We start from the raw sequence: 14,119 nt of genomic DNA, 5'->3' as shown, positions 1-14,119 counted from the left end.
TTAGCATAGTTTTAAGGAGGACAGTACCTAGTCACCCAAACCTACAATAACGTTTTAGCATAGTTTTAAGGAGGACAGTACCTAGTCACCCAAACCTACAATAACGTTTTAGCTATAGTTTTAAGGAGGACAGTACTAGTCACCCAAACCTACAATAACGTTTTAGCATAGTTTTAAGGAGGACAGTACCTAGTCACCTAACCTACAATAACGTTTTAGCATAGTTTTAAGGAGGACAGTACCTAGTCACCCTAACCTACAATAACGTTTTAGCATAGTTTTAAGGAGGACAGTCCTAGTCCACCCAAACATACAATAACGTTTTAGCATAGTTTTAAGGAGGACAGTACCTAGTCACCCTAACCTACAATAACGTTTTAGCATAGTTTTAAGGAGGACAGTACCTAGTCACCCAAACCTACAATAACGTTTAGCATAGTTTTAAGGAGGACAGTGCCTAGTCACCCAAACCTACAATAACGTTTTAGCATAGTTTTAAGGAGGACAGTATCTAGTCACCCAAACATACAATAACGTTTTAGCATAGTTTTAAGGAGGACAGTACCTAGTCACCTTAACCTACAATAACGTTTTAGCATAGTTTTAAGGAGGACAGTACCTAGTCACCCAAACCTACAATACCGTTTTAGCATAGTTTTAAGGAGGACAGTGCCTAGTCACCCAAACCTACAATAACGTTTTAGCATAGTTTTAAGGAGGACAGTGCCTAGTCACCCAAACATACAATAACGTTTTAGCATAGTTTTAAGGAGGACAGTACCTAGTCACCCAAACCTACAATACCGTTTTAGCATAGTTTTAAGGAGGACAGTACCTAGTCACCCAACCTACAATACGTTTTAGCATAGTTTTAAGGAGGACAGTGCCTAGTCACCCTAACCTACAATAACGTTTTAGCATAGTTTTAAGGAGGACAGTACCTAGTCACCCAAACCTACAATACCGTTTTAGCATAGTTTTAAGGAGGACAGTACCTAGTCACCCAAACCTACAATAGCGTTTTAGCATAGTTTTAAGGAGGACAGTGCCTAGTCACCTTAACCTACAATACCGTTTTAGCATAGTTTTAAGGAGGACAGTACCTAGTCACCTTAACCTACAATACCGTTTTAGCATAGTTTTAAGGAGGACAGTACCTAGTCACCCAAACCTACAATAACGTTTTAGCATAGTTTTAAGGAGGACAGTGCCTAGTCACCCTAACCTACAATAACGTTTTAGCATTAGTTTTAAGGAGGACAGTAGCCTAGTCACCCAACCTACAATAACGTTTTAGCATAGTTTTAAGGAGGACAGTACCTAGTCACCCTAACCTACAATAACGTTTTAGCATAGTTTTAAGGAGGACAGTACCTAGTCACCCAAACCTACAATAACGTTTTAGCATAGTTTTAAGGAGGACAGTACCTAGTCACCCAAACCTACAATAGCGTTTTAGCATAGTTTTAAGGAGGACAGTACCTAGTCACCCAAACCTACAATAACGTTTTAGCATAGTTTTAAGGAGGACAGTACCTAGTCACCCAAACCTACAATAGCGTTTTAGCATAGTTTTAAGGAGGACAGTACCTAGTCACCCAAATCTACAATAACGTTTTAGCTTAGTTTTCTCCTTTAGATGATTTTCCGTTTCTCGGTTTAACAATATTCATGTCATCCCCAGTTAAGCATATATAATCATTGTTGATTTGTATGAACACATTTGTTGTAACGTCTTGTTTAATCAACTATTTCTATCCGTCTGTGACGTATGTAAAACAAAAGCACTGTTTTAAATTCAGTTTGTACTGAAGTTAAAAGTACAATATTATTAGAAAAAAAAGCCAAAACAATGCCGTTTTCAGCGTATAAAACCTTTTTAGATATGAATAATACATCTTCTATATTTTTCAAAGTATAATGTGTATTATGCTGTGGTATTGATTTTGCATTTATGTCCCTCCAGATTGCCTGACAGTCATAGAAGTATGGCTTCACGGGACGTGCAGCCACGGGCAAACGATGTGGACACATCTAGTGCACAAGCAAGATCGGCTAATAATATATTTAAAAATAGAAAGGTAATCATGGTGACCTGTGTATTGTACAAATATTGCATTATGCTTTACTCTTAAATCCAACACATATCGGACTGAAATAATTTGCTTCTCTAGCATCTTGTCTATTCTGCTCTTTAAAGTTCTGTGTATGATCCTATATCAGAAATGTGAGTATTCCTCGACTGACCATACCTGTAAGTTTCATTACTATTAGGTTGATGTTCAGTGGTGTATTATTGTACTAAATGCAATTTTGGAAACTACGAGTACCTTTTCAAATGGCACTGACTGTTCAAGTCCCAGTTATTTGGTGTACAATTTTAATGAGTATATAATCCCCTGGTATGTTTTATTTACTCTATTACATTGTCATCATAGTTGAGTTGATTAGAATTGCAGCTTTTAAAAGAAATTTTAACTCAGTTTATTATCTAACAGGTAGCATTGCAGCAATGGAATATCAATAAATAAATATAAAACCAAGATCAGATTTAATTTACTTCTTCGAACTGGTTTCACGGCAGTTAAATTATCTCATTCATAAAAAATTATTTGATGAAACTGGCATTGTTTTAAAATGATATACATATATTCTTCCGACATATCTCCAAACCGTTGAAAATTATTCGTCAGGAATTGTTACAAAACAAATAGTCTACATTAGTACTGGAAGGTTGTCCGCAGACGTTGGCAGTTAATTGCTTAGAACAGGTTAGAACTGCTACTGTATCCAGGTACACTGACTAGGATGACTGCCCGCCGTTATCTGACGTCAATTAGCCCCAAACAAAAATAAACCAAACATTATCACTGGATGTTTTATTATCTATTAAAATTTATATACATATATATAAATTTTCTCTTGTAACAAACAGGACATGCGCAGCATGACATCAATTCTAAAACAAGGTTTTCGAAAAGTTTGTAATCGTAATCGCAATCGTAATAATGTCTCGGATCATTGACGAAGTGGTTATGATTGCTAACTTCAAATCATTGCCACCTGCTCATTTTTAGTAATGACCATGTCAGTATAAAATAGTGAAAACTAAACAAGCTGATTTTTTTAGGGAGATCAGAGGTTTAAAGTACAAGAAACAATGTTTGGAATTAGCATTTCTCTGCCATAACGGCTGAAAGGTTAACATGTTACTGTATTACTGACATATGATCAGTAAAGACTATTTGACTTTGCAATAGATTGCCTTACGTTGCAGTCATTTAAAATATCGGAATTTAAAAGAACAATATAAAAACATTGGACATTTAAATGACCTAATTACAAACGGTACAATACAACTCAACATTTCTTAATTAATATCTATGCATATTGAATTATCACCATACTGTCATGCTGGAAAAATATGTGTGTTAGAGAACACGGCGCGTCTAATGTAAAAAAAAGCATAAATATGATGCGAAGTCCCGTTAAAACGTGTACAGAAGGGAGTGAAGTACACATTTAATTTTATCTTTCCTTTTGTTCCCTCTACATTAATTTCAATATGTATGCTTACTGTATTTAAGGTATTCAACGACCCAGTTCATGGTCAGATAGAGATCCATCCAGTGTGCATCAGAATCATAGATACACCACAGTTTCAGCGGCTGAGGCACATCAAACAACTTGATACCTGTTACCTGGTTTATCCAGGTGCCAGCCATAACAGGTTCGAGCATTCCATAGGGTACGTATATAATCATTTTCGTGTATTGGCTTTACTTAATGTCCAAAAGTGGATATGTTTTCTCGGTGACTTATTCTAATAATTCCTTAACTTAACATCATTGTGTATAACTTGCTGTGTATATATGTATATACTAAATGTCATTTTCCTTAACTATTACCAAACACTGAGGAATATCATATTTAATATAAAACTTCAACTCATTTAGATTTGAAGATTGCTTACGGGGCGTGTATAGTGTTGCATTATCAATTACTGCTCACGAACAGACTTAACCAAACTGAGTCTGCAATTTTCACTGTTTGCCTTGTTCTCGGTGCTTCCGAGGGATCTACTTTTCAGATTTTAGTGACTATAAATGATACTTGACAAATTATTCCAGATTAAGTTATATATTATAGAACTGAAATTATTTCTTCAGGGTTAGGTTTAGGGTTGTTTTTTCATGTCATTACTGTAAAAGAACATCCTATTTATTACAGTGTTTGTCATCTCGCAGGAAAGTTGTTAAAGACAATCCGAGAACGGCAACCCGACGAAACGATAACAGAAAGAGACATTTTGTGTGTGGAAATTGCTGGACTATGTCATGACCTTGGTGAGCAAGATTAATTCAGAACTTACCACATGATTTAGTTTGATATATGTCCGGCAGCTCATACTGATTTTCCAGGTATTAAAATATATATAATGAAACTATTTTTGTAAGTTTTCAGCGATAATTGTTAACAATTTCACATCATAAAGTACAGCTGCAATACCTGGCAACAAGCAGATAGGGTTTTATGTATATAAGGTATTCTACCTTCAAGACTATACATTCGATTTTAGCTGCGGGAATGTTGAATTTGTAGCATTTCAGCTTCGCATTTAGTATTTACTTTGAAAGAAATGTATGTATTTAGCTGTATATATGTTTTACCATTTTATGTAGGCCAAGGACCATTCTCCCATGTGTTTGAAAAAAGGTTTATGCGGAGAATGGGGAAAACATTCACGGTAATCATTAACTTATATTTAATTTTCAAATCACTTATTACAAAAAATCTTTTCTTGTGATATATCACATGTTCTATTTTACAAAGCCTTGCCAATTTGTTGTTTGAAATACCCTAGTACAATTTGATTTGCTATCTTTTTTATACACCAATCCGTATCACCAGGTATACATTGACGATGGTGATCTTTAGCACATTTTTACTTTTATGTAATCTGTTATGATATATATGATTTTTTTCTAAAATGTGAAATTGGATGTAAACTTTACTACGGCAAATGATTCACACAAGTGTATGAAATCAGTTATTATACATGCATTTTATTGCCGATAGCACGAAGGAGCTGCAAGAAAAATGTTTGAATATATGTTAGACAACAATAATGGTGAAGTTAAAAGGGACATCAAGGAAATACTTCGTGACTGCAAAATACCAGGTTTTGACAAATTTGAAGAAAAAGACTTTACTTTTATCAAAGAAATGATAGATGATCCCAAAGATATTGAAAGAGGGGTAAGTCTTATTTTTAAATAAGCTTTTGTTAATCCGAAAAAATAATTGGCTAACCCGCCAAAATCATTAAAAAGCTTATTCAGAGATTGCAATGAACGATAATCATATACACTAGACAATTTTTCTCTTCACTGATTTAACTGTAGACATAACGTTAGTCGATAGGACAGTATGCGTTTCGTCGAGAATCGAAAAACAATCACTGAAAGATTTCTTTTTAGGTTCCTCAGTGGGTATACGCATCACTGGGGTAAGGTGATATCATCTACGTCGAGCATGTTATGCGCCAGCTGCAAAAGCTCTTTGCTCGAATACAGATTTGATAATAGTTCGGTTATATTACTAGAAATAATTTCAGAAACTTAAACTAATTCCAACAAAAGGTTTAATTGCCGATTCATATTTTTTATTTACTTATGAAATACAGGAAATATCATCCAAAGAAGCTAAACTTTAAAAATTAGGTGATATTTAAAGGCAGCTTCCTCTAGATAGATTTTGATTGGACAAAGTATTGCAAAGTTATCTGAAATAAGGTTAATTAAACGAAATGTTAGTTTCATTTCTTTCTTCACATGCATACATTTCATAATAAAGCAGAACAAGAAGAATTTAAAACAAAATTGCCGCAACTGTAATGAATTTTATTTTCAAGTACCCCACGCATCTGCAGTGACATTGTGAATACATTATTGTTTTACGAATCCCCTATGAATGTTTTACTTGTTTCTAAAATTGAGATACACATGTTTTAATCTTCAACGCCGACGAGTTTGTTGTATAAACTTGGTTAGAAATTCTATGTTCTGAATTTTGACACCTATATTCTGAATTTTTACACACTGACGCTTTTTGTCAAAGATTGTAAAACACTAAACGTAGCGTACCAGTACTTACTAGAAATCTTAAAATATATTATTCTTTCTGATATTCAAATCTTACATTTATGCTATAGTATACCAGTAATAGAATAATACAGCATAATTATCCACAGTAACGGTCACAATACGCATTAGATGTTACTTCTGAATTTCAGATCCAGTGTGTTTTCAAAAATGTGCCATATATGATATCTTCGAGGACTTTTTTTTACTATGTTTCATTTCCTTACATACAACTAACTGCACATCGAAAGGTTAATTCTGGAATTAGGTCAACCACAAAAGTTAAAATAAACAACCTATAGCTATGGTATAACTATGTATTTTAATTTCAGAGTTGGCCATACGAAGGTAGAGGCGAGAGCAAGAGTTTTATGTATGAGGTAATGTTTACTGCATTGAACAATCAGGGAGAAAGAAACACTAATAAGGATTTTCAATTAACTGTTTCATTTTATCGTATTGTATGCGTAATGAAATATTCCGTGAGCGGTTTAGGAATTAATTACCTTGGGATTAGATCTAATAAAGACAGATAATCTTCTGGTTTTATATACTAAACAATCAAACATTTTTAAATGTAAGTAGACTATCATAAAAATACTTTTATTGATGCCTTATATTTAAAGAGAGTATCATTCTGTACCGAAAACTATCATCCGAGTTTAGAAAAAACATGCAAAATGTGTAAGTTACGGAAGCCTTTTTTTTGGAGAGTCTGAACAAAGTACATTTACTCTCTATCCCTTTTTACAAATACAATAGTATTTTGCATGGAAAAAAATAGTATATTGGTAATTTTAGATTGTAGCAAATAAAAGAAATGGAATAGATGTCGACAAGTGGGACTACATAGCGCGTGACAGCTATATGCTTGGAATGAAGGTCAATTTTGATCACAATCGATGTTTTGCAAGTGCACGTGTTCTTGAGGTCAATGGAATGAACGGGAGCAACGGAACAAATGGACACAATGGGCCAGAGGGAACCCAAGATACACAAACAGGAAGCAATGAAGGAAATCGGAGCGTTTACCGAAAACAAATATGCTACAGAGAGAAAGTAAGCGATTTTTATAAATATGTATTTCAATAAAAATTACTGAAATAGGTGAGTGGATAGTACTTAGTGGTGTAATTTTGCTTTTTAAAGATACAGTAAGACGTCTAGTTTATTTTTAAATGCTACCATTACCTAGTTTTAAACTTTTTCAGAAAGAAACCATTTTTCATTATTGAGAAGTACACATGTTATATTTCAGGAAGCGCAGGATTTATACGATATGTTCTATACGAGAATGACTTTACACAGGCGGGCGTATCAGCACAAGACACATAATTTGATAGGAATGATGTATGTTATATATAAAGTATACTTTTGCTTCTTTTACTGTAACAGAACGACTTTTACGGGAGTAGAGCTAATTCCTTGCTTAACACATGTGCGTAAACATATAAATGTTTAAGCCATCTTTCCATTTTTTTTGCTGACGATTAAAAAGCTCTTGTATATGAATCAAAATTCAATATATAATTTATATTATATATTAGGGATGGGAACGAATACTGAAATCAATATTCGAATATTCGGTTTGCCATATTCGAATATATTCGAATATTCGGTTTGTTTTTATGGAAGCTTTAAATTCTTATTAAGTGATTGGCATATACACAACGTATTCATTTGTTTAAAGCGTGGATCATCGTACGTAATAAGGCCAAAAAATGTCTGTTTCGGGTAACCCGATCCAACCTAGCAAATCCCGCCGATCCTAGCGTTTTATTTCACGATTCTATCAGTATAATCATGAACAGATTTAACTAATTCAGTGTTTTAGCTTCAAAATGATACAAAAAATCAAAACGATTATAATTTAGACCGTCGCAATTTTATCTGAAAATAGCAGGTCGTCCTATTTAAACACGTGACGCGCTGTTGTATTACCGCCGCCATTTTGAAATTTTCAATCGGCGTGTAAAAATCGTCGTGTAAAAAGCAAGTAAGGCAGACTTAAACCTCCTTCAACATGAACTTATGCATCAATCATATGGTATTGCTTGATTTTATTATAAAGTACTTCAAAATTTAATTCGAATACGGCCGATGGCGGATGAAAACCGATTCTGCGGATGGTCTGAAACGTCGTACAAAATATTGTGAAAAGATCGACAATATCTACAAGTTGGTATTGTTTTCAAAAAAAAAAATCTACAACTTGTTACATAAAACAGGCGCCAATAAAAATGAACAAAAGATAAAAAGAGATCACATTTACGCCTAATACAAACTGTTAATCCGTAGCGATAACCCCAGGTAATTATGCATTGCAATTTTCTTGTTAATTGGACATCTTTTGACATGCATCTGACACATTGACGCCTGTTGCAAACTGTTAATCCGTAACGATGGCCCCTGCCAATTATGCATTGCTATTTTCTTGTTAATTGGACATCTTTTGATTCGCGATAAACAAACATGACATGGTTTTAATCTGTAGAATTAGCATGCTCATATTGCCCAAAATCAATGATACTTATTTTGAAAAAAAAAATACAATAATTTACGAATATTCGAATTTGATTTTCATATTCGAATATTCGATCGATTTTCGAATATTCGAATATTCGAATATTCGTTCCCATCCCTAATATATATAGATTTTTCCCCTTCTTTCACATACGATATTTATGCCAGTAAAAACATATTTTGTCCTTCGGTTTAAAAATTTTCTTGCTTCTAATATATACAATTAACACTGTGATATTGTAATAACGAAACTGCTAGGATAAATGTTCTAACAGTTTATTGTTTGTAAACTGAAAACACTGTATTGAAGAAATATTTACCCGATCACTTCCTTTTGCCACAGCGAAACTATTAGGATAAGTGCTTATTGTTTGTAAACTAAAAATTACAACAAATCGTACAAAACTTTAAAGAAGTATAATACAAATGTTCAAAAACTTCTAAAACTTCGTATACTATGGATATGTAGTTTATAAAATTCAGAAAATAAAAAATATGCTTATTTTAATCAAATACATTTGAAAACTGTGTGAAAAAAATTACAAAAAGAGGATAAAATGCAAAAATTGTTAAGCATAGTGCATGTTTGATGTTTAACCTCTCTACAGTTAGTCGCTACACTTTCCTCTTTGATTTGGCGATGATTGATAAGAGAATAAGACCCCGAGATGATTTTCTCTTAAATCCTAAAAAGCGCAGTTTTGTCTTGCAGCTTAGATTGACCCTATTTATATCTTATGATCTGGTATATTGTAACTGATGTTAGTGTCCTTCTCAGTGGGTAGTTATTTCATTTACATTGTCTTGTCTAACTTGTTAAAATAGGGTTAGTGCGAGGATGACATACCCTAAATGCGTTTACACACCTAGTTTTCTTGTATATAGGGTTCTGACCATTCCGATGCCTAGCCCTTGTTAATCCCCCGCCGTGGCGGAGGGATTATAGGAATGGTCTGCGTCCGTCCGTCCTTCCGTCCTTCCGTCCGTAACAAAATCGTGTCCGGTCCATATCTCCTAAACCCCTTGAAGGATTTTCATGAAACTTGGGTCAAATGATCACCTCATCAAGTCGATGTGCAGAACCCATGAGTCAGCCTTGTCGGTTCAAGGTTAAGGTCACAACTCAAGGTCAAAGGTTTGAGCCTGCCATTTTGTGTCCGCTCTATATCTCATAAACCCCTTGAAGGAATTTTATAAAACTTGGGTCAAATAATCACCTCATCAAGACGATGTGCACAACTTATGAGTCAGCCATGCCAGCTCAAGGTCAAGGTCACAACTTAGGGTCAAAGGTTTTGAGCCTTCCATTTTGTGTCCGCTCTATATCTTCTAAACTCCTTGAAGGATTTTCATGAAACTTGGGTCAAATGATCACCTCATCAAGACGATGTGCAGAACCCAAGGGTCAGCCTTGTCGGCTTAAGGTCAAGGTCACAACTCAAGGTCAAAGGTTTGAGCCTTCCATTTTCTGTCCGCTCTATATCTCCTAAACCCCTTGAAGGAATTTTATCAAACTTGGATCAAATGATCACCTCATCTAGACGATATGCAGAGCCCATGAGTCAGTCATGCCGGCTCAAGGTTAAGGTCACAACTTAGGGTCAAAGGTTTGAGCCTTCCATTTCGTGTCCGCTCTATATCTCCTAAACCCCTTGAATGAATTTTATAAAACTTGGGTAAAATGATTACCTCATCAAAATGATGTGCAGAAATTATGAGTCAACCATGCCAGCTCAAGGTCAAGGTCACAACTAAGGGTCGAAGGTTCGAGCCTTCCATTTTGTGTCCACTCTGTATCACCTAAACCCCTTGAAGGATTTTCATCAAACTTGGATCAAATGATCACCTCATCAAGAACTCATGAGTCAGCTATGTCAACTGAAGGTCAAGGTCACAACTGAAGGTCAAAGGTTTCAGCTCTGTATCTCCTAAACACCTTGAAGGATTTCCATGTCAGTTCAAGGTCACAGCTAAAATCAAAGGTTTACCCTTTCACTATCCATAGCAGTGGCGGGGATTTAGCTGTCTTTCAGACTGCCTTGTTTTCAACTTGTTTTGTCTGTTACGTATTTTGTGTTGCGTTTGTTGTCTTGTTTGTTGTTTTTGTGTCTCCCCCCCACACTTTGCTTTTGCGCCCTCTTTCCTTTTACTATGTTATTGTGCCCACCACAGTTGTGGCGACGCCCTGCTGTGCTGCTTTTTCCGGCTTGTTTGCTTGTGTATGCGTGTTTGTGTGTGTGCATGTGTGCGCTGTAGGAACGTGACTTTTCCTGTTAGAAAATAATTCTTGCTTGTTTCCACTTTCTTCAACATTCCACCCCTTTTCTCTTTTACTTACCCCATAATCCCGTTTGCTCGTTTTCCGTTACAGTGTATTTTTGTTGCAGGCCTGCTTTGCAATGCATGGCTCTATGACTGGGGGGTGGGGGGGGGGGGGGGGAGGGGGAGGACACTGTTTTTCTGGGAAATTTTCCGTTATCCTTTATCTTTTATTGAAAAACTTCTATTAAACACTTAAATGATGTCTGTCAAAAAGACAAATACTTTGGAAAAACATCTTTTGCCTGTACTCAAAATGTAATGACGTTGTTACAGTAACGACTCAGTTGCAAAGAATATTTGATCTCTATATTTCAGGATATGTGATGCTTTAGAGAAAGTAAACGAAACTTTTCTTATCAATGGAAAGAAGTAAGCATATATTATACATTACCAAACATGACATAGGGTGAGCAATTATTTTGATTATATCTGATTCGATCTCATATACTTATTGGAATGTGTTTCGTCAATGAACTTTATTGTTTGGAACAAACCAGGTTGATGCCATGTTGTAGAATTTCTATAGATTATATATACATATATGTAATGTTATAGATGTATATAATATCATTAAACATACCACATATGTCCTACTTTAACTTTCTCATTTATATGTTTTTTTTCTAAATTACTCGATATCAATATAGAATTTCCGATACGGTGGACGACATGGCGGCCTATACACAGCTCACTGATAACATTATTCAGCTGATTTTGTATTCACCAACAAATGAAGGTCCGGCTGACGAATCGGGGATAGTTAGTGCAAGGGAAATTTTAAGTAATATATTTAACAGAAGACTATACAAGTGTGTTGATCAAACCCAAATCAAAGTAAATGTTTACTATTTTATCATTTTATTTTACTTGTATAAAGAACACTTTAAATAGTATGTTACCTGTGTGTCATTCACAACTAGCCCTGAAAAAAGTATGTCATAGTCCGAGCCGACAGTGTCTTTGGGCCATTACAAAAAGATCAATGCTCAGCATGATACAGCGTATGGTTAAAATCTTTAAGAGCAGAAAAGTCATTTCATTGTAATGTCAGTTGTCATGGTAATTTATAAAGAGTTTTTGTTTTCCTTATATATATGATGTGTATAGAACAAGAAGAGGTATCTTACTTTCTGCTAAATATTGGTTGACCTGAATTAATTTATTAGACTTAACTATATAGCAATAGATATGTAATTTTAGTTTTAATTGGGGATTCATTTTTTATAAATGACTAAATAGGTAGAACTATCGGCAAGAGCGGCTACATGAAAATTAAATAAGAAGTTTCAGAAAATCTTAAACAGCATTCTTTAAAATGGATAAAATCAAGACTAAGGTATTATACTCGGTCTTAACTGTATAATCAACCAACATCATTGTTTAAATTGTTTACTTAAAATTATAGGAACCTGAACATTGAAAACGGTTTCCCCTCAATAAATTTGAGAACCACATGGCCTAGAACTTGAAAATTCAATAGCATGATTGGGCTTATAAAGCTGATGTCTCCTATTGGGTTTTGGGTCAATGGGTCAATTGAAATTATTTCTGCTCAGTACCCTTAGGATAATTTCACTAAACATACTTCATACTGCTTATGCCTACTTACTTATCCATTTAAATATGCTGAAAAATATTGATAGTTATCTTCATAGCATATGTATCTTGTACTTTATCTGATACAACTTTCTTTGAATGTGTGTGTTGTACCAATACGTACATTGATGAAAGTCAGTATTCGTTAAATATAGTCGATTTAATTAAAGAAATACAAATTCTGTGCGTATTGAACGAAAACACCGTATAGAAATAATGATCGATCAACACAGAAACATGTATAATTATGACTTTGATTATATCTGCATGCAATTTTGTATTGACTCAATCAGTGTATGATAAATTTCTAAGACAGCAGGTTATTCGTTTTTGTAAGCTCTGACTTTTCCATTCTTTATCTTAGAAAGGTAAGCTGAATGCAGAAGATTTCAAAAGTGAGTTTGATAAAATCCGTAGAGATGGAGAATACTCAGTTCAAGCGGAATGCATTGACTGTGATGTGAGTAGTGTTGTATAGACTTTCGAAAGGAAAGATAATGTACGGTGTTCCATAAGCACACCTCCCTGCAAGTTGGTATGAGCGATGATAGTGTTGTAAAACAGACTGTTCTATGGCACTGCCATTTTTTCGATTTAATGGCGAAATTACGACGTTACGATGCAAGGACGCAAACTGCAATGACGTGGTAAAACGATACGATGCCTACGGAGATACGAAATTACCAAAAAGCTGCTACTCAGAAAATGCAGGCCCGATTTGAAATAATTTCTCACAAATATCTCGTCGGTGTCATTGTATAAATTCATTCAAATCATTCTATCTCGTTAGAAAACATGGTCGCCAGGGGGCAAATCTACGTTTTCAAATGTTTAAAAATCTTCTCACCTGAAACAACTGGATCTACTGCAAAATAACTTGACAGGAATGTTCCATGGGTGACATTGTACTAAAGTCTTTCAATAATTCCGTTTAAACAAATGACCTCCAGGGAAAATAGTCTCGTCCGATTTCGAATTAATGTGGCAGCATTATTCATTTGTTGGTCCTCTACCAATTTTTTTCAAGCAATGTTGATTTGTTAAAATATATGGCTACTTTTATTTCATTTGGGATGTCATTATACCCCAACTTCACCTCACTTTTACATCCCGCCCATATGACATTGTTTAAAGAGACTACAAGATTTTGTTAATGAGTTCACTCTTTTTTAGTGTCGTTTTTCTTATAAGCTGCAAGTCTCACATGTTACACCCCCATGTCCATTTCACGTTCCATTTTAATTTTTTTGGTAACCCAGTCAGTGACTTTAGGCCATTGTGACAAAACTGGCGACTTAACGTAACATTTGGTTAATTTACCACGTAACTCATTTAAGCCAACACTTATTGTGTTTAACACAACATGCTTTTAGATACCAGTTTGTGTATTATGATTTCCTCGGCCATGACTTTTATTTACACTGTCCTATAGCTATGGCACATGATGGGTTAAAGGGTTTGGGTTTGGCAGCAAATAGCAGCTTTAATCTCCTCAGTTGTGTTTTTACCACTTATTGTTTAAAGTCGGACCAAAA

General features: G+C 34.8%; 1 protein-coding gene across 2 annotated transcripts in view; it reads left to right on the top strand.

Annotated features, from left to right (window-relative positions):
- Nucleotides 1-14,119, top strand: part of LOC123549739 (deoxynucleoside triphosphate triphosphohydrolase SAMHD1-like) — a 48,888-nt gene that overhangs the window by 13,034 nt on the left and 21,735 nt on the right. Inside the window, exons 2-12 of one of the 2 annotated variants that reach the window (XM_053544951.1) lie at nt 1,967-2,081; nt 3,588-3,748; nt 4,231-4,346; nt 4,683-4,747; nt 5,080-5,259; nt 6,476-6,523; nt 6,945-7,202; nt 7,402-7,493; nt 11,304-11,357; nt 11,636-11,822; nt 12,949-13,044. In XM_053544951.1, coding sequence (XP_053400926.1) covers nt 1,989-2,081; nt 3,588-3,748; nt 4,231-4,346; nt 4,683-4,747; nt 5,080-5,259; nt 6,476-6,523; nt 6,945-7,202; nt 7,402-7,493; nt 11,304-11,357; nt 11,636-11,822; nt 12,949-13,044 — 1,350 coding nt within the window. In that variant the 5' untranslated portion in view covers nt 1,967-1,988. Of the gene's footprint in view, nt 1-1,966; nt 2,082-3,587; nt 3,749-4,230; nt 4,347-4,682; nt 4,748-5,079; nt 5,260-6,475; nt 6,524-6,944; nt 7,203-7,401; nt 7,494-11,303; nt 11,358-11,623; nt 11,823-12,948; nt 13,045-14,119 lie in introns of both variants that reach the window. The other variant, XM_053544950.1, reaches the window with a different exon arrangement.

The sequence above is a fragment of the Mercenaria mercenaria genome, chromosome 6, assembly GCF_021730395.1.
Source record: "Mercenaria mercenaria strain notata chromosome 6, MADL_Memer_1, whole genome shotgun sequence".
In the NCBI taxonomy this organism is placed as follows: Eukaryota; Metazoa; Mollusca; class Bivalvia; order Venerida; family Veneridae; genus Mercenaria; species Mercenaria mercenaria.
Note: the sequence above shows the minus strand (reverse complement) of the source record. Positions and strands in the feature narration are given on the sequence as shown.